The 21,892-nt window shown below is 41.7% G+C and overlaps 1 protein-coding gene across 6 annotated transcripts in view; it reads right to left on the bottom strand.

Moving 5' to 3' along the window:
- Positions 1-21,892, bottom strand: part of LOC129176745 (piezo-type mechanosensitive ion channel component 2) — a 115,886-nt gene that overhangs the window by 43,184 nt on the left and 50,810 nt on the right. For 5 of the 6 annotated variants that reach the window (XM_054767096.1, XM_054767097.1, XM_054767099.1 and 2 more), the window contains exons 9-18: positions 17,188-17,304; positions 16,902-16,937; positions 16,539-16,653; positions 11,989-12,167; positions 11,680-11,910; positions 11,479-11,599; positions 11,212-11,405; positions 7,599-7,726; positions 7,304-7,477; positions 3,857-4,137 (exon numbers count right to left, since the gene is read on the bottom strand). In XM_054767096.1, the coding sequence (XP_054623071.1) occupies positions 3,857-4,137; positions 7,304-7,477; positions 7,599-7,726; positions 11,212-11,405; positions 11,479-11,599; positions 11,680-11,910; positions 11,989-12,167; positions 16,539-16,653; positions 16,902-16,937; positions 17,188-17,304 (1,576 nt within the window). The remainder of the gene's footprint in view (positions 1-3,856; positions 4,138-7,303; positions 7,478-7,598; positions 7,727-11,211; positions 11,406-11,478; positions 11,600-11,679; positions 11,911-11,988; positions 12,168-16,538; positions 16,654-16,901; positions 16,938-17,187; positions 17,305-21,892) is intronic. The other variant, XM_054767098.1, reaches the window with a different exon arrangement.

Below are 21,892 nucleotides of genomic sequence, written 5' to 3'. Positions count from 1 at the left end.
TGCTTTCCCTTTATTTACAGAGTGGGCGTGCAGCATGCTAGAGCTGCCACAGCTACATCATCATCTGCCAAGGAAAGTATATTGTGTGTTGTTTATTTATGGGTTTTTTTTCAAATAAAACTTTTAGAATAGACTTCAGTGTGTGTAACAGTATTTTTTAAACATTTTGAGTACATTCAACAATACCGTGATAATAATGATAATCGTGATAACATTGGCCATAATAATCGTGATATGAAAGTTTCATATGGCTACATCCCTAGTAATAGCTGATTTCACACATGGATGATCGGTATCGGCAGTATAAAAACCCAATAGGAGCATCCCTAACATGGACCAAAAAAGCTCAATCAAGTGCGTTACCTTTCTTTTAAATGACAAAAAAAATGTCATAAGAAACTGATATAACTATCAGACGATGTAATCCAAATCAAACTGTGCTAACAACCTCTGCAAATAGACGATGATGAACCCACTATATAGGATACAATTAATTCACAGACAAAGGTAATGATTGTACACTAAATATTAAAACTGCTGAAGCTCTCACAGCGAGACGATGCACTGAGGCCATTAAACAATTCATTACTCCCGAGATGTTGTTTTATCACTATGCTATGTTCTGTGCATATAAACATTTTAGTTGAAAAAAACCCAAGACATTGCACATACACGCAGGGTACAGTTGTGCTTGCAGGAAACAAGTAACAGCTTGAGTTATGTGTGGTGTCAGAGCAGAAAACTCCAGATAAATCACACAGAGACAAAAATGTGCACTGGATATACCTCCGCGGCTGTGCTTGCAATGATTAACGGGCAGCGGCTGGGGGTTGAGGGCCGCAGATACTCTAGTAGGACAGCTTTGGACCGTGGGAGTGACATCAATGTTGGAAGCAAGATTTACTGGGACTCACAAACTCACTAACAATGTTTGAAAGCCCACCATTGCAGATTTCCACTAATGAAATGCATTTATATCAATCAGTCTGCTCTTGAACATTGTGGTGTTTCTTTTAAATGGTGTGTTCCATCATCACAATTTTCCTCATTGCCATGACTGCTAACCTACCCTTCTCGGTGGAATGACAAACTACACACACAAAAAAAGGTAACTTTTGGGGTCTACTCAAGAAAATTTGATTAAAATGGACTTGGTTTCATTGTATATGGTAGGTACCACGGTGGGGTTTCAAAAATATATGCATGAATAAATCATGCTGTTTCCTGGTTGAATACAACCTATGATTAGTAGGGCTGTCAAAGATACCTTGTTAATGGCGGCAACTAATTTATTTAATTAATTACGTTAATTTTTTTGCGCAATTAACACATAAGCATCATGGCAAGTCATGGCTCTGTTATGACAACAGACAGCAGCGGCACAGTGTAGCTCCCCGCAGAGTCACACAGAGTCTACCGCTCTTTTATAAATTTATTCTGACCTGAACACATCAACAGCAGTGCAATTCCAACACCATATTCGTTTCTCCAACTCCAAACAAATACATCTCTAGTTCAGAAGAACACTTCCTCATTGTCACTCGACTACCCGACATGCATTCATGGACACTCTGAACATCACAACAACATGTTTATTGTACAAGTATGTGTGGTGTAAATAAACAGAAAGACAAAGAACAACAATAAGTGGATATGCTTATCACTCACTTTCCAACTTTTAACTCATTGACTGCCAATCATGTTCAGAGCTCCATACTGCAAGAGTTCTTGGGCATTTTTGCTGAACTTTCAAGACCCACAGAATATTGGGCCTCATTCACGAAACGTTCTTACGCACAAATGTGTTCTTAAAGCCTTCTTACGAAGATTTTTGCCATTCACAAAATGTGTTCTCAACTCACAGTTTTTAGATCTAAGAACAAATTCTACGAACGCTCAGGAGGACTCTTACGCACAAGCAAAGCTTGCACTTTCAATGCGCAATCGCCCTCATGATGGATTTTGCAACCTGATCCCAAAAAATGTAGCGCAAATAAAATATCCCAACAATTATTTATCATCAAAACAACTACAATATACTCCATGGATAAATATATATTCAAATCCTAATTCATCAAAAAAAAAGTAGCTGGCTGGACGTGCGCTGCGCAGAGAGAGAATGTATAGGGACCATGTAGATTTATTTGCTGAAAGCCACGAATATTTGATGTCCCGCTTCAGGCTTCAGGCTTCCCTCTCTGTTCTTGCAGGTGTGCAGGATCATCAGAATAACATCGCAATGAAACGTGGTGTGCCTATTGCGCACGTAGCACCCCCAGATAACGACATGCGCCCCCAGCCACGTCTTGAGCCAGAGCACGGGGCTGCTGTATTAATTAGGCAGCGTCTAATCAAATGTAACCACAGAAAAAATAAATTGTCACACACAAACTATGTATTTTGACTTTATTTTTCCATCATGATTGTGTAAATATTTTCTAGAGTTTCCGAAATGGTTTGGTTTCTGATTGATGGCCCACCTCCCGTTTCCTCCAGATCCCTCCGGTGCAGTCCAATCTTTTTTTTTTGAGTCTATTTGAAGTCAAAACACTTCTTTTTAACCTCTGCGGTGGTGCGTTTCTCCGTGGAAACGGCATTTATGTTTCCTGCAATGGTGCTCCATGCCGACTCTTTTTGGATGGCCTGATGACCGGTGGATACACGTGAAAATAAGGTGGTCTTGTATTCGGTCACTCCTTGTAAAAGCACCTCTATTTCTGTAGAATTGAAGTTTTTCTTTCGTTTGTTGTCCAGCTGCTCCTCAGTCTTGCCCTTGCGCGTTGCCATCTCTGCCTCCAGCTGCCTGTTGCGCACGGCACATTTTTGACCTTATATAGGAAATAAAGGCGGTGACCTATGCAAATTAGGCCTCACATGCACGGGCATCGCAGTTGGCATTCATCAACCTAAGAACACTGGTGCGAACGATTATCCCTACTTAAGAACGTGTCGTGAATGTGGCGCAGTTTCCAACCCGCGCCTTCTTAAGTACACTTCTTAAGAAGACTTTTAAGAAGATGTTCGTGAATGAGGCCCATTGAGTTTTAGGACTACATAAACATTGAAACTATCTAAAGAAACCTTAGACTCTCTTCTTTCATCAGAAAGCCTTTTTGGGTCTTGAGATATTGGTGGTACAACATAGCATAGTTTTAGTCTGATTTTGACTAAAAAACAGAAAACAAGCTTTGTCTGCAGAGAAGCAAATTCAAGCAGTGACGGTGGGGTCTGCTGGATGTGGGGATGAATCCCTGTTGCTGACCCATCCAGACGGCAGCCACTTGTCAGAACAATCAGGGTCGGGTTCTGAGTCATCCGACTCTGAACTGCTTCCGGTGACATGCTCGGAAACCCCAGAAAATCCATGCAAAACGTGAATTCATACAGTATGTTACGTGGTGTCTTTGAATGATTAATCTGATTAAATTGTTTAATCATTTAACAGCCCTAATTATTAGTTTAAAAAAATGCATATTTAAGCAAATTTTACATATTTTTTGCCTAAGCACACACGAGCACAAGCCTTATTTATGTCTACAATGACTATGTCTTATTATGTCTACTATATTGGGTAATAGGAGTGTGAAGGTCAATATAAGTGTGCTTTCATGTCTATAGGGCTCTAATAATGTTGAAAACAGTTTTTAGAAAAACAGGTTTTCTGTGCTCTAGCTATCTCTAACTATGAAAACATTTCATTTATAAATAAGGAATCGGATCAACATTTGCAATAATATTGACTGTGACCTGTATTATCAAGTGTTTATAAATTATTACCGACTTATGGTGAATGAGATGAGTATTCTGCAGAAAAAACTGCCTATTTTCCAGAGACACAAACGCCCGGTGTCCTTACCGGAGCTCTGCTCGGTGCTTGGTTCTGGCTCGGTGCCCACACTGAAGTGATGGCTCTCGTCCGTGCTGGACTGTCTGGCGTCGGAGAGGCTGCCGGGCTTGGTGCCAGCCGATTCCGCATCATCCGTCACCACCACCAGGGTCTGCTCCGTGGACACGCCCCAGTTGGGCCGCTCTCTCTGTGACTCCTGCTCCTCCTCCTTGCTCTTGGACAGCGAGGCGTCGGCGGAGCTGGCACTGAGCATGGTGAGGTCTGCCAGGCTGCCATCCGGGTGAGCTAGTCTGGTGGCATTACACACAAACAGGAGCACTCACAAACACAGCAACATGATGCAATTGTGAGGACCTTCTGTCACTTTTATTTACTTTTAATCGCATAGTGCAAACCTGTTGACTGGCTCTCTAAAAGTCGGTTTAATTAGAATTCTGACTATTCCACTGTGGATGGACTATTTAAAAGTAATGAGCATCACATGCATCATCAACTCTTGGCTTTGGATTATCAATAATCATCTTTACATTGGATTTATGCGCACTCACCTGCACATTCATTCACTCATCATGTGCTGACATGCTCTGAACACACTACAGTACAGTGCACTTGTGCAACGGGAGGAATTTTGGCCTCACACACACGTACACACACGAGGCTCCACTGCAAACGCTGGTACTCGTTGCTCAAGCAACTGCAGCAATGTTGCATCAGGCATCACAAAGCGGTGCAACATTCCATTTGCATTCTTTATAAAAATAGATTTTTTTGGACATTTGAGACAAATGAGTTGTGGGTGGGGAAGTTGGAGTAGGCCTACTCAGGCAGGAGGTTGGATTGTTTGGCTGCATGTCAAAGGCGAGCGCCGCACTATGAGGTTAGTCACACTTACTTGTGCTGCTGACTTATTTTTTGCTTGATGCTGGTCAGAAGTCAAGATGAGGGATTAAGTGAGGAGAGAAACAACAGACTGAGACTTGTCAAATGCCAATATAGTTCCTCAGTTTTGGGGGTGCTTCAAGCTTGTTCTGGAGGAGTTTGTCATTCCAAAATCAAGCATGCTTACTGGCAGGTTTGTTCAACTATTAGAGATAGGTCAAAAGAGTGTTGAGGCTTCAGGCACAATAAAGGACACCAAACAGGAATAACAAGAGCATCAATGCGAGTAAAAAAAGCCTAAAGTTTAAGAAAAAAGTTGTTGGTTTTGAAGGTCAGGTGGACGGGTCAGGCATGACTACTGTAGGGGCAGTAAGTAGGGATGGGGATAAAGACACGTAGTAGTATAATCGAAACAAGTCAGGTGATAAGTTAGAGCAAAAGTTCCTCAAAAGTTAAAACAAAACTTATTCAAACCAGTAACATGCATGACATCAGCAAGTGTTGTGAGACTTCAGCTCAGTGAGCATATAAAACATTAACTCCACAAGGTTTTCTTTTGTTTTCTGTTTGTGTGTGTGTGTGTGTGATACCATCACAGAAGTCTATCAGTGATGGTGCAGAGAAAAAGTGTAATGATAACCATAGAAGTGAGAATGGGACTTATTGCTACCCAGTTACAATGCAGGTAAATAAACAACCAACACAAAGGAACTTTACCAAGCAATGCAACATAACATACGGCACAAAGGCTCAGTAGTTGGACTTTATTTGACTTTACTTATACAGGCTTTCACTTATTTTGACACTTGTGTGACACTTAAGAATTTTAAAACGTTAATTTTAGTAAAGCATGATGGTGAGGGTTTAAATTAATTTGCTTAACATCATTAGACACTCACTGGATCACGTTTGAATTTGGAGGTTCCATTGTAGTTCTTCAGGTTTGTAGATAGGGAATAATATGGATTATGTTATGTTGGGTTACAATATGTTATGTGATGATGTGTTGCGTCTTATGTTATGTTGTTTTGTATTATGTTGAGTTATGATGAGTTCCTGTATGTTATGTGTTAAGTCATGTTATGTTACGATATGTTATGTTATATTACGTGTTAAGTCATCTTATGTTATGTTTGTGTTATGTCATGTTATGTTGAGTTTCACGTAATGGTGGGTTGTGATATGTTATGTTATGATATGTCCTGTTATGTTGGGTTATGTGTTATGTCATTTAACTTCATGTTACTCTATGTTATGTTTTGTTATGTCGTGTCGTGTTATGCAATGCTAGTGCTTCTGAAATAGTGGGGCGGTGAACTGTCAGGGGTGGCGTGAGAGACAGGGAGGACTTTCAATATTAGTGCAGACCTGCCAACATGTATGAATTTTTCGTACTCAGCATGCAATTTGACTTCACTGCTCTCCATTTTGTTGCATTTCGCTGGTTTCAATTTTGAGTTCAGTCTGTACAGTACAGATAAATAAATAGACACTATCAGTTTCTCAATAGTATTACAAATCGGGTGTGGGGGCAAAAGATTTGTCCCCCCCTGGGGGTCATATGTTGGGTTATCCATCTACATTCCGACCCTCATCTATTGTTGTGAGCTTTCAGTAGTGACCGAAACGACAAGATTGTGGGTACATGCGCCTGAAATGAGTTTCCTCCATAGCGTGGCTGGACTCTCCCGCTGCTCCCCAGCATTGAGAGGAGCCAAATGAGGTGGCTCCGGCATCTCGTCAGGATGCCTCCTGCACGCCTCCCTGGAGAGGTGTTTAGGGCACGTTCAACCGGTAGGAGGCCTCAGAGAAGACCTAGTACACGCTGGAGAGCCTATGGCTTTCAACTGGCGTGGGAATGCCTCGGGATCTGCTGGGAGAAGCTGGACGAAGTAGCCTGGGAGAGGGAAGTCTGGGCTTCCCTGTTTAGGCTGCTGACCCGACCTCAGATACACGGGAGAAGATGGATGGATGTTGGGTCTTATGCTGGGTTCTGATATGTTATGTTGGATTTAGTCATGTTATGTTATGTCATGTTATGCTATATCATGCTATGTCATGTTGGGTTGGGTTATGTTATGTTATGTTGTAATGTAATGTTACATTAGGATACAATACAATATGATATAAATAATACAATAATAATGTAATGGGGACAAGTTGTAGTAAAGTCAAGTAGTTTGCAGGGACAGTTGGAGAATGTCAGGTTGTCATTCAAGACATATAAGGTAGTACGTAAGAGCAAGATGGGTAAGGTAGTAAGAAGGGACACATGGGTTGACAGTGTGAAAGGATGTAAGACGGAGAAAGAGGAGCGACTTTAGGAGGTGAACCAGGATGCTGATGGATGGATGCCACACAAAGTGAACCTCTACCCACCTATTCATGATCAGATAGACACGCCCTCTGACTTTAGTGTGGCTGCGAGAGAAGAAAGAAGGAAGAGTGGTGCAGGAGAGATAGGAAGCAGGTCACAGAAAGAAGAAGGAAAAAAAAAAGACCCACTACACCACAACCTCCACTCTACAGTGTTTCACTACACAATATCCAATCACAAAAGCAACATGTCAGCCTCACCTGTAGATAGTGCTCTCCTCTTTGGCCACCACCGCCTGGAGGTCGGTGAGTTGCAGGAAGCGGTCGTGGAAGTAGTGTAGGTGCAGGATGCACACCAGCAGGAAGGACGTGGGAATGAAAATCCTGGTGAACAGCTCTGAGACCGAGAACTTCTCAAGGCCTAGGTCCTTGAAGCTGCATAAAAGAAAGGCCGTCATAGTGCGAGGTTGAGAATGACCGTATAGAATAAATTCCATATTTTATTGTGACTTATCGTGTACCAAACTTGTCAGGGTCTCACAGACTTGGCGCTCACCTGTCCTTGTTCTCTGCCGTGTCAGGTCTGAACTGAAAGGTGTAAACGGCGATGAGCACCAGCATGGTGTACATCACCACCGACATCCAAAAGTACTTCAGGATTCTTCGCCACCACTCGTAATGCACCTACATTGGGAACCATTACCATAAGCAGGTTTTATGGAGTTATTAACAATGAACCATTAATGGCGACACGCTCAATGACACACTCTGCTCAAGGGGTGCAGGGTGACTGAATTGCTTTTCGAGCGATTCCGTTATAAAGCAGTCAATTTTTACGACGCTGCAATACCTGTCAGCTCCTCCCGTCTAGGCCATTATTGAATGTGCACATTATTGAATGTGTGTGAATGGAACACACAAAGCTATAACAATGTAAGCAGCCCTTTTGGAATGGTGACCCAAGTTTTGGGAATGTGGTCCATATAAACTGCGTATACACTCTCCTGCCGCAGCATGAGGTATACTCGCACCAACTGCCAAATACTCCTAAGCTTTGATCACCAGAGCACCAACTACTGGATCTGGTATGTCACAGCGCCACTGAGACCCAATACAAATGGAACAGTAAAAATTGAAATCGAATTAATTAAATTCTTCACTTCACCGTTTTAAATTGTAATTACTGACCTCTACAGTTTTGTGAATTGGTTGTGTAGTTTTGGGTGTCATATCCTAAAATCCCAAAACCTAACCTTGATAAACTAATGATGGGCAGTTTTGATTCAAACTGAAGAGGTTACCTAACCCCAACAATATACAGTGGTGTGAAAAAGTGTTTGCCCCTTCCTGATTTTATTTTATTTTTAAGGTTTGTCACACTGAAATGTTTCAGATCAAGGTCATGCCACAGCATCTCAATAGGATTCAGGACAGGACTTTGACTAGGCCACTCCCATGTCTTCATTTTGTTTTTCTTCAGCCATTCAGAGGTGGACTTGTTGGTGTGTTTTGGATCATTGTCCTGCTGCAGAACCCAAGTTGGTTTCAGCTTGAGGTCACAAACAGATGACCGGACATTCTCCTTCAGGATTTTTTGATAGCCAGCAGGTTCCATTTATCACAGCAATACTTCCAGTTTCTGAAGCAGCAAAACAGCCCCAGACCATACATACCATACTGCTGGTATGATGTTCTTTTTCTGAAATGCGGCATTACTTTGACGCCAAATGTAATGGGACACACACCTTCCAACTTGTCAGACCAGAGTATTTTCCCAAAGGTCTTGGGGATCATCAAGATGTTTTCTGGCAAAACTGAGATGAGCATTCATGTTCTTTTTGTTCAGCAGTGGTTTTCATCTTGGAACTCTGCCATGCAGGCCGTTTTTGCCCAGTGTCTTTCTTATGGTGGAGTCATGAACACTGACCTTACCTGAGACAAGTGAGACCTACAGTTCTTTGGATGTTGTTGTGGGGTCTTTGGTGACCTCTTAGATGAATCATGGCTGCACTGTTGGGGTAATTTTGGTTGGCCAGCCACTCCTGGGAAGGTTCACCACTGTTCCATATTGCCGCCATGTGTAGATAATGGCTTTCACTGTGGTTCATTGGAGTCCCTAAGCTTTAGAAATGGCTTTATAACATTTTCCAGACTGAAACATTTCAAGTACTTTCTTTTTCATTTGTTCCTGAATTTCTTCAGATCTCTGCATGACATCTAGCTTTTGAGCATCTTTTGGTCTACTTCACAATTTAAGTGATTTCTTGATTGAGAACAGGTGTGGCAGTAATCAGGCCTGGGTGTGGCTCAAGAAATTGAACTCAGGTGTGATAAACCACAGTTAAATTATGTTTTAACAGGGTGGGGTAATCACTTTTTCACACAGGGCCATGTAGATTTGGATTTTTTTCTCCCTTAATGATATCAAATTATTTCAGTTAAAAATGCATTTTGTGTTCAGTTGCGTTGTCACTGACTAATATTTAAATTTGTTTGATGATCTGAAACATTTAAGTGTGACAAACATGCAAAAAAATAAGAAATCAGGACGAGGGCAAAGACTTTTTCACACCACTGTATTGGCTATTTTTCCTCTTTCTTGTAGAAAAAGGTCACAAAGTAAAATTGAAAACACCACTGCAAAAAATAACCACAATACAGTGGTACCTCGGTTTTCATTAATAATTTCTTCCAAAAGGGATGAAAACCAAAGCTATTTTTCCATCCATCCATCCATTTTCTATACTGCTTCTCCTTGCAGGGGTATGCTGGAGCCTATCCCAGCTGACTTCAGGCGACAGGCGGGGTACACCCTGGACTGGTGGCCAGCCAATGGCAGGGCACATATAGACAAACAACCATTCACACTCACATTCTTACCTATGGACAATTTAGAGTCTCCAATTAACCTAACATGCATGTTTTTGGAATGTGGGAGTACCCGGAGAAAACCCACGGTGAGAACATGCAAACTCCACACAGAAATGCCCAATGAAGATTCGAACCCAGGTCTTCCTGATCTCCTGACTGTAACTGTGTGGCCAACATGCAAACCACTAGACCACCGTGCGGCCCCCAAAGCTATTTTTGCCATAGGAAATCATCCATCCATCCATCCATCCATCCATCCATCTGCTATGCCGCTTCATAAATGATGTACATCCAATTAATCCTTTCCATTCATTCATACATTCATTTTCTAATCCTCACTAGGGTCGCGGGGGCCCATCACAGCTGACCTTGGGCGAGAGGATTAAGAGGCAGGGCACACTTGTCACCAATCAATCACAGGGCACTTAATCCGTTAATTAAAAATGATTAATTAAATGAACAAATGAACATTTCACCAATTTTTTTTTTTTTACCTTTATTTAAAACTCTTGTTGACAAAGATGGCAAAGAAGTTAGGGTTAGGGTTAGGAGGTGGGGAGGGGACGCTATGTTCTTACTTTGTGATGACTACTTTCTTGAATTCACTAGTGTTTCTCACTTTCTTTCTAAAGTACTGGCACATGCAACTTTCTTTGCCCCCATAGCACACTCAATAAAAAATATCAGCATCACATATGCATGCTTCAAACGATCTCACAACAGGTACAGTAACCCCTAAAACAGGCTACTGGTAGCCACCGTAACCCATGACAAGCTAAAACTCAACTCTGAAACCCCGAAGTCACTTCCTGTCCTGTCCTTCCTGTCCTCCCATTCAGTGCCCCTATCACCGGAACACATTTGAGCGAGCATGAGTGTTATTATGTCTTAAATGTCTTATTTTCTCTTATTATGTCCACTATAGTGGGGTAATACGAGTGTAAAGGTGACTATAGGGATGTTGATGTCTAGACGGCTTTAGTAATGTTAAAAAGCATATTTAGAAGGTGGTAAACAGGTTTTCTACGCTCTAACTACAAAAATATTCCACTTAGAAAAAAAGGAACCCTTCCTGGTGGAAATTCACTTATCACGATCGGGTCTGGAACCAATTAACAGCCATAAATGAGGGATTATTGTATTGGGCAAAAACCAAGACAGTGTACAAAAACTGATGTAAAAATGTTGTGAAAAGTTTGATCAAAAACCGAATCATACAAACTAGGGTGGTTGAAAGCTGAGTTTTGACAGTCATATAAATGATATCATGGAGCTCACAGGAAGGCATGTTGATGTACCTGGTAGAGCGCCACACAGGAGAGGAACATCATCATGTAGATGATCTTGTACATGACAATGGTTCCCTCAAAGCTAACGAAGAAGAACATGCCGCCGCAGATGTAAATCCAGTATTTGACCAGCAGCGCCATAACCATACTGCCTAGCACGTGCATGACGTCGTGCTCGTCCTCATGCTCCGACTCCTCTTCCTCTATAAACACATAGCGTGTCAATCAAGACCTGCAGCCTGGCTTCACTCCAGATGTCATCTCATTTGGATTCACCCTTTATCTTTTGGCCATCCACGTGAACATCTGAGAGGCCCGCCTCATCCTCCTCTTGTTTTTCTGACCTCTCTGTGAGCGTCTGCCTCAGCAGCAGCCAGAAGCTCAGCAGACACAAGACCTGTGAAGACACAGTGAACACACATTAGGTACACCTGCACAATCCACCAACATGTCACAAGATATACAAAATGTCCAAACCTTGGAGGAAAGCGAGTGAAATAGGTTTCTCTTCTCGACAGAGAGTCCCGGGACGTGCGCAATGCCCTCAAAGCTGAAGATGTACTGCAGAACTATCAGGAGGTTGCCATAGGCCACCATGAAGGGCGAGGACAACATTGCGTAGCGCCGTCGGTCGCGCACCATCCACAGCATGCAGGACCAAATGAGGAAGACAAACGTCAGCCAGGTGATGTAGGTGATGCTCCAGGCCTTCAGAAAGCACAGAATAACCACCAAGAATTCAAGATAAGAAAGGAGATGATTTCAGGAGATTATTTATGGGCTCACCATCATGGCGATAAGAGCGCAGATGTAGCTCTGCTTCATGATGAAGTGGAAGACCTTCACCATGGCGCCCACTCCTTTCTTCCTTAAGGCGCCCTCATCTTCCTCTGACTTCTCCTCGCCCGCCGCCACCCTGTCCTCCGGAGGAAGACTGACCTCATAGATAGAGATGTCCTCCTTTTCTGGTTGGACACAGGCCACACAACTTATAGTCTATATGATGATCAGACTTGGTTTATATTTTTCTTGCTGTGTTTGTAGCACAAGGAACCTGAGGTGGAGAGGGTGAAAACCTTCAAGTTCCTTGGCACACACATCAGCGAGGACCTCACCTGGTCTCACAACACCCAACAAATTCTGAAGAAGTCCCAAAGGAGACTGTACTTCCTGAGAAGACTGAGGAAATTTGGCATGCCCACCACAATCCTGAGTTGCTTCTACAGATGCACTATGGAAAGTGTCCTTACCGCCTCCATCACTGTTTGGTACGGTAACTGTACAACACGTGATAGGAAGGCACTCCAGCGGGTGATCAAGACCTCACAGAACATTGTTGGGGCAGCCCTCCCCTCACTGCAAGACATTTATAAATCTAGAGTCCTACGCAGAACACACAACCTCATCAAGGACAGCACACATCCACAACACTCATTATTCACACTCCTACCGTCAGGCAGACGCTACAGGTGTTTGAAGTCCAGGACCACAAGGCTGGCAAACAGCTTTTACCCACAGGCCATCAGGTTTCTCAACGAAGCACTCACACACGCCACACGCAACACACGCACACACTCATAGCACTTTATTTATTTATTTATTTATTAATTTATTTGTATTATTTATCTGTATTAATCTTTCTTCTGTTGTTGTTGCTTAATTTATTGGTATTTATGTTTCTTATGTTCTTATTCTTTCTTGTGTTTTCTTTCTTTTCTTGGGAGAATGAACAGAATAAGATTTTCATTGCATAGTATAACTACCTGTTTTACTATGCATATGACAATAAAACTCTTGAATCTTGAATCTTGATCTAGCTTGCAGAGGTGTACTCTCCACTCCATCATTAAATGCGTCAAACACCGCAAAACAAATGCAACAGAAAAATGCTGCAAATGCCAAAAACACACAAACAAACAGACAAAAACACAGTGTTGCCACGTTCTCTTATTATAAGTGACTTTTTTTCGTAAAGCTATGTGCAAATCTTTGGCTTTTTTGGGCTTGTTTTTGAAACACGAGTATGGCAAGTAATTTGTCCTCTCCACACCCCCATTTCCTGGTGATCGATGTGGCTGACAACACACACGGCGCATGTGCAACTACGCCAGAGCCCAGAGTGACAGAAAAAGGACCGATGATCAGATAAAGTGACAATGAGTGGCAGTAAAAGTGGGAAAAATCTAAAAAGTAGAAGAAAGAGAGCACTTTAGGGCTGGATCCAACATGGGGTGGCAGATGCCTTGAAGGAACTGCCGATCTGCTGAAAGTGTGAGATGAGATACATGCCCACCATGCACACTGAATTCAGCATGCTAACACTGAGAAGCAGAAAAAAACTGCACCTTTCTCTTTGAAGCTAACGGCTTTCACAGCCCTAAGACAAGCGAAATAAACAAGCTAAAAATAAAATGGCCATTGACGTGGCCTGTCACACATCAATCTGAGTTTCACATTTGTGTCAAGAGAAAATTTGGAGGTAGCTCCAAAATAGAAAAGCGATGAGACAAGTTCTTTGAGAATAATGAGAGGTACAAAATGGCTGTTCTGTGGAATTTGGCTTATTTGAGAATATATATTGTTAAAAATAAGCATAACATGACTGTGTGTGTGTTAATCAAAGAGTTTGACAATTCGTATGACTATTATGATGTTAAAATTATTATGTTGCAAAATTGACTTGTTTGATACCTACGTGACATACCTATAACATGCATTATATGAAGCTAGGTAGTAGTACAGAGTAAATAATTGGTAGATTTAGTAGTACTACCACTCAAATGTTTGTAACGAGAGAAGACCGGAGAGACCACTGGAATCTAACAACCATTGTTGCTTCTACGATACAACTGTGTTTAGCCTGAAAAGAAATTTGATGCTATTCCTCCTTGATTCAAAGGTTATCAAACTAACCTAACAAGCTCCTGTAAATAGTGTGAAATAAAACTCAAGTAAACCTACTATAGTTGAGTTGATAAAACGATCTTCTCAGCCTTTTCAAGTGCAGGCTGGCATAAGTCTAAAAGAACTTGACAGTTGATAACCATGGTGCACTTGCTGGATGGAAAAGAAATTCCCTAAATGTTCCAAACCAAACAGCTGACCAAGGTGACATCTATCTTGAGATACAAGTTGCGGGAGCAACACAAGCTTTTCATGAGACGCTTGGCTGGACGGTGACACGTGATAATTGCCCTATTGAAAATGAATGGAGTAGAGGCGACGTCACCTCCTGTGTGGTGGCCATAAAACGCTACCAGAATGGCTGAGCGTAAATCCGACTCGCACCTGCTGGATTTAAAGCGAGCATCTGGAAGTACTTTGGCTTTCACGTAGTTTAAGGTAAAAATGAGCTGGACAAGAGCCAGACAATATGCAAGCTTTGCCATACAAGCTTAAAATATTTTGGGAACACAACAAATATGAGAAACCACATACCACGTTTCCACCCGAAACAGGAGGAAAAACAGCCAGCTGAAGTTGCTGCCAACCAGAGAACCATCGAGCCGGTGACAACTAATTTTCCACCCAACTCGGAAAAGTGTTTCTGTTTAAAACACCTTTATTGCGAAGGATTTGCGGCCGTATTCGATTGTTGAAAAGCAGGGCTTTCCTGCTTTGTTGCGCACTTTGGAACCCAGATACAACGTCCCATTGCAATGTTATTTTACTGACACTGCAGTTGTGAATAAGGGTAGCATGTTTTTTTTGGTTATTCATAATATACTGACGTCTGCAAGCATTATTCTTGTATGAGAGCTGCTGGTACAGAAATCTATATTTTGTATGAAAGCTGTTTTTGACATTGCTATACAAAAATATTATTTTGTCAGAGATTTTATGCTCAGGATTTTAGTTTGAATTCAGAAGTCTATTATTTATTTGTGAATAATGGCAGATTGTTTGTGTTGGTTACTCAGAATATGCTGAAGTTTGTTAATTTTATACATGCTGCTACTGGTGCACTTTACTTTTCCTGCTGGTTCTGTGCAATGGGAAATATGTTGGTAGATGTACCCTTCCAATTATTAAAAGATAATGGAAGTAAATTAATCTGTTTCATGTTTATTTTAATTGTGGATCATTACAAATATGCTTTGTTTTAGGAGTAAACAGTAAGTCAAAATAAATTATATATCGAAAAAAACAATTGAGCACAAAAAAGATGCATCGATAATCGCATCGATAATCGCATCGAATCATGACGTGGCCAGAGATTCTCACCCCTAATATATATATATGTATACACTGTAAAGTCTGATGTATACACTGCTACTTTTTTCTCAAACTTTGAAGCCTGCGGTTTATACAGCAGTGCGGTTAATTTATGGCTGAATTCTAATCTTGTGACATCGCCTTTACTTCAGAATTATTACTGATCGTTTAAATACTGTGCCGCTCACGAGTCAGTGAGGAAGCTGTAGCTCTTTTTTTCAAATATGCTTGAAATAGTTTTCTGAACCAAAATGCATTATGGAAACACTTTAAAATGTTTTTTTTCCATCTAAAACTTGTATTGATACATGTTTCTATATTTTTGAGGTATAACGTTTGAGTATTATTTCCTGTGTGATGAGTTTAATGTTGTTTGTAAGAGGGGTTTTTTCATATAAAACTTGCATGGAGGAGGAGGAGGAGGAGGAGGACTAGCCTGAGTCGAAACGCGACTCAGAGTCTAAGAGTCAGCTGGTCTCACAGACAGACGCACACGCACTACACAATAATGCTGTGTGCAAAATTTTTATTTGTAACTTAACTTAATTGTTTAAGTTAGTTTAAGGGCTACTACGAAGAGGAAGGAGGTTGAAGGGAGAAGCCTGTCTCTCACACAAACTCACGTACGCGCTGTGTAAGTCAGCCAATGAGATGAGAGCGTAGGCGGTGCCCCAATAATCAGCCAATGAGATGAGAGCGTAGGCGGTGCCCGGATAATCAGCCAATGAGAGCGTGAAGCGTCAGAAGGCGTCACCAAGTGTTAGTCTGAACTTGCACTGACTTGACGCTTTACGTTATATGGAATTTCCTTAATACGATGCAAAAACTTTCCACAAAATCTTTATGTTCAGTGGAATTTACGTAAAAGGAGGTTTACGTTATGCGAGGTACTACTATATTGTGTATATATATATACACATACTGTATATATACTTTCCCGCTGTTATTCTCCCACCGTATCCCTGCGTACTGTCGCCTGTGCATTCATGTGTATGTGATGAAGTTTTAGCTTCCTGTTGCATTTTTTTATGGTGTCTATGTGTGTTTTTGGTTTCGGATCATTTCTCTGCTTGGACCGTTTGCCCCTGTCAACCACCACAAGAACCTCTCATGCAGCTCACCTGTACAATTACCGCACTGGTCCGTTTTGTACTGCGGGGTGGAGTACAAGTCCAGATAGACTGGTCCGTTATCAGTGACAAAGTCGAACGATGTTCCATTTGAGGCAAGCACAACCTGTGAGACATGACATGTTAGAAGATGTCAAACATGGTCTGTGGGATCAAATAACAGAGTGAGCTCATTCACAACCCACTGGAACAATTTCATGAAATTTGGTTAAGGAAGTGGATATTTCAATTAGAAGCAAAGGAGCACATTTGTGATACAACTTTTGCATTTGATGGTACCTACTGAAGTGTCTAGCACCCATACAGGGTGGAACACAATAAGCAAACAGGGTAAGGAGGGCACATGTACAGTACCTCAGTTGTACTGATGCCGTCCTGGGTAGAGAGCAACTAATGTTGCAGGAGAAAAGAGCAAACAAGGCAAGACGTGTTAGTATCAAGCTTTTCTCTCTGCTATTCAATGGAACAAAGCAGAGTGAGCTGCTGAGTGACGGGAGGAAATGCTGTAATGATGTTGTACACTTCACAATAAGGTTGCCTTTAGCCAGTTAGAAATGAGAGCATCTGAGAGATACAGAAGACGTAATAGCCCATAATGCAAGGCCACACTGAGGATAGCGCAACACAACAGGCATCGTACATTTTTCTCATCTGTGCCTTGCCGGGATTCCCACCACAGCTGCCTCTTCCTGTTGGCTGAATTATTTGTCCCATTTCCGACCAGCTCCTCCTCGCACATGTCTTCCTCCTTGTCACCCTGAAACAACACAGATAGTCGTCATATCCTCATATCTCAACTTTGAAGCGCTTGGAAAAAGAAAAAAAAAATTGTGACTTCAAACTGCAGTTTTTAGTGCTAATTTCTCTTCATTTTTCTTTGCGTGTTTTGGTTTTTTTGCAGTGCCAAAATGGATGTGTCACAGTGATGGCAAAGAGAAAACTTGATATGACAACCATGGAAGCAGAGATGGAGCTGGCTGCGACATAGGAAAGAGTCTGGTTGCTCTGTGCAATATGGGAAATGTTATATTTTAGAAAGGTTTTTCTAAATTACAGCAATACCTATAAAAGGCCACTAGGTGACTTTTTTGCTGTTATTTTAGAGCAGTGCTTATTTATTTTCTGTTATGTTATGTTTTTCATCCCCCCTAATTTGAAATACTATTGAGAACCTGATATACAGTACCTACTACCTAATGTTTATTTATTTATCTGTACAAACTACTGTTCAAGCATGAATAGACACTAACAGACCTGTCAGCCTTGAAGACACTTTATGATTACTCTCCCATGCCTCTCATGGCCCGCTGACATTTCACCGCACCCCCCTGGTGGGCTGCCCCACCATAGAAATCCTTCTGCACTTCACGCTTTGAATTTCGCGGCTTCACTCTCAGGGTTTTTAAAAAATAAACAGGGCTGTCAAAAACAACGCATTAACGGCGGTAACTCATTTATTTAATTAATTATGTTAAATTTGTTAGCGTAATTAACGCATGCGCTCCAGAGCAAGCATGCCTCTCTGTTATGACAGCACACGAAAGCACAGTGGAGCGTCCCCACACAGTCACACAGAGTCTGACGCTCTTTTATAACTTAATTCTGACCTGAACACATCAACAGCAGTAAAATTCCAACACCATATACTGTATGTATCTCCAACTCACACACACCTCTAGACTGTTCATCCTGGGAATGACACTTCCTCAGTCTCATTACAAGAATGAGAGATGCATTCAGGGACACTCCAAACATCACAAAGACAGCTTTATAATGCGTGTGTGTGTGTGTAAATAAACAGGAAGATAAAGAATTTAAGTATGCTACAAAATACACTGAAAACAAGTATATTTGTGCATATGACAATAAAATCTTGAATCTTGAATTTACCTTAAATTACGTGATGTCTTTGAACACAACCTCTCATTGCTCATAGTAACACGGTTTAAAGTGTGATTCAAATGTTCCGCTATTATTAAAGAGACTAGCGTTAGACAAATAGATTTTTAGACTTGTGTGGTATATTTTAGCTTGATTGACATACTCAGTTCATTTGGAGCTGTTAATACATACAAATATACTGCATATAATCCTGTCCTGTCATTTATCTTTCTTTGAATTCTTTTGAATACAATGGGCACATCTCAGACATAGTTGCTAGAGGTGATTAATCATAATTAATTCATTTAAAAACTTTAATCTGATTAAAACTTTAAATCATTTGAGAGGGGCCACATGGTGGCCTAGTGGTTAGCATGTTGGCCACACAGCCAGGAGATTGTGAAGATCTGGGTTTGAATCTCCGTTGAGCATCTCTGTGTGGAGTTTTCTCCCCGTGTGTTTACCCCGGGCACTGTGGTTTCCGCCGCACTCAGTTCAAACAGCTTAAGTCCTTCAAGTCCAACCTCTCCACTGCCACTACAGGTGTGCCCCAGGGCTCTGTCCTGCAGCCCCTTCTTTTCATAATTTACCTTCTCCCCCTTGGCAATACCTTCCGGAAGTTCAAGATCCAGTTCCACTGTTATGGTGATGACACCCAGGTCTACCTCTCCACTAAACCAAACTCCATACTCCCTCCCTCTTCCCTCAACTCCTGTCTATCTAAAATCAAATCCTTGTTCACCAAAAACTTCCTCAAACTCAACAGAATTCCTTTTAATTGGAACAGAATCATTCATTTCCAAAATCAATAATTTCACCTTCACCATGGACAGCTCCTCTGTCTCCCCTCCCCTCAAGTAAAGAGTCTGGGTGTCATCCTGGATAGTGAACTGTCATTCAAATCCCACATGATCAATATCACATGTTCTGTTTACTTTCACCTCCACAACATTAATCGTCTCCGCCCTTCCCTCACTGTCCATGCTGCCTCCATCCTTATCCATAGCCTGGTCACGTCACGCATCGACTACTGCAACTTACTCCCCTTTGGTCTCCTCCAGAAGTCGCTCTATAAACCTCAACTGGTCCAGAACTCTGCTTCCTGGATTTTAACCAGAACCGCCTCGTTTCATCACATCATCCCTATCTTACAGCAACTTCACCGGCTCCCGGTCCAGCAAAGAATACAGTACAAACTCCTTTTACACACCGTCAAGGCCATACACAACCTCAGCCCTCCGTACATTGCCACTCCAGCTCGCCCCCTCAGATCACCCTCCTCCATTCACCTCACTATGCCCTCTGCCCGCCTCAGCACCATGGGCAGCAGAGCTTTCAGCCTCTCTGCTCCCAGACTCTGGAACTCATTACCATCCGACATCCAAAATATTGACTCACTCCCCATCTTCACATCAACACTCAAAACTAATCTGTTCAAAATTGCATACTTCCTCTGACTTGTTTTTGTTGTTTTTATCCTTTGTTATTTTATTTGTGCCATGTGCAGTGTCCTTGGGTTTTCAGAAAAGCGCTTACAAATTAATTATATAATATTAAATAATAATATAATATTATTATAGTAATGTTACTGTAATGTTGGGTGAGACACACAAGCACCAGACCACACCAGACCCGCAACAACAGCCTTTTATTGCAGCTTTGAATGAGCTCACAACAGGCACAATACAGCCATGCACACGAGCATGAGTCTTATTTATGTCTTCAAATGGCTTATTTTTCTCTTATTATGTCTACTATATTGGGTAATAGGAGTGGAAAGCTGACTATAGGGGTGTTATTTCATGTCTGGAGGGCTCTAATGTTAAAAAACATATTTAGAAGGTGGTAAACCGGTTTTCAATACGCTAACTACCAAAATATTCCATTCATAAAAAAGGAATCCTACTTGGAAGAAATTCACTTCTGGTACCAATTACTGCCATAAGCAAGGAATGCCTGTATTTGGGAAGCACATTTAACAGTGGTTAACAGATACTGTATATTATTCTTGACGTATTATAATTTATGCGTTTAGCCTTGGCGGAGGTGCCATTCTCTATTTTATCTGATGTTGACAACATATATATATATATATATTTTTAATGAGATTCGTAATTGCAATGCGGCAGTAAAAAAGAGCAAAACACAAGCATGAGACATAACTGCAAAAAATGTTCGATTATCCGAGAAACTTGAAAAGGAATTAGCGGTAAAATAACACAAGGTCCATTATAATCTGGTTATCTTGTTATTGAACAAGGCTGTCAACAGCGGATTTATGTGCTAACCATGTTTTATTATTAGCATCCTCTAAAGTGGTGGGGGTGACTACATACACAACACACACACCTACTGTGTATAGAAGGATCAATAAGCCCTGTAAAGTTTGCAAGGAACTATTGACCTCACACTAAAAAAACGACAAATCTATAATTCCATTACAGAAGAACAGAAGAGTAGCGCTTCAAGCTGTGAGGTGAAAGAAGATATTTTCAACTCCATGCACTGCATTGTCCTCTAGGAGCACTGTGTGCCCAAAAGTTTTGGGACAAACTTGTCAATTTTGGTCTAGAGCTAAAAGATTGTGGGAAAACCTAACAGACTACAACAGAAAATTCAGTATACAGTAATCCCTCGTTTATTGCAGTCAATTGGTTCCAGATCTGACCATGATAAGTAAATTTCCGCAAAGTAGGATTCAGATTTTGTATTTTGTAGCCCGTGTTATTTTGACTGTGTAAAGAATGGATTGTGCTTCTTTTAGAGTTGGGACACTATAAACAGATTCACGCTAGGGAATCCTTTAATCATCTTTATTATACATTCAACTCCATGTTTTCTTTCTTCCTGTCGCAGTGCAGTCAATGCGGCTGTTCAAGCGCTAAGTGTTAGAATCGGCTTTCAGACAGTCTCTGTGCTTTTATTTATTGATGTCCATAGGTGAGGTTGGGAACATAGATCGACCGGTAAATTGAGCGCTTTACCTTCCGGCTTAGCTGTCTTTTTAACACAACGGTCCGGTACAGCGACCGCATTACTGTAGACACTGCGCCGATCCGCCTATCGACCTCACGCTCCAACCTTCCCTCACTCGTGAACAATATCTTGAGATACTCCTCCACCTGGGCAGGACCCCATCCCAACCCGGTGGGAGCAATTCACCCTTTTCCGACCATGGCCTCGGATTTGGAGGCGCTGAGTCTCATCCCAGAAGCTTCACACTCAACTGCAAACCACCCCAGTAAACGCTGAAGGTCACAGCCCGATGAGGACATCAGGACCATCATCGTCCAGATCCTAAGGCCCCCGAACTAGACTTCCTTGATGCCTTGGCTTTGCATAGAAATTCTGTCTATGAAAATTATGAACAGAATCGGTGAAAAAGGGCAGCCTTGGTGGAGGCCAACGTTCACCGGAAACAGGCTTGACTTACTGCTGGCAGTGTGAACCAGGCTCCTGCTCCG

Source organism: Dunckerocampus dactyliophorus, chromosome 2, assembly GCF_027744805.1.
Source record: "Dunckerocampus dactyliophorus isolate RoL2022-P2 chromosome 2, RoL_Ddac_1.1, whole genome shotgun sequence".
NCBI lineage: Eukaryota > Metazoa > Chordata > Actinopteri > Syngnathiformes > Syngnathidae > Dunckerocampus > Dunckerocampus dactyliophorus.
Note: the sequence above shows the minus strand (reverse complement) of the source record. Positions and strands in the feature narration are given on the sequence as shown.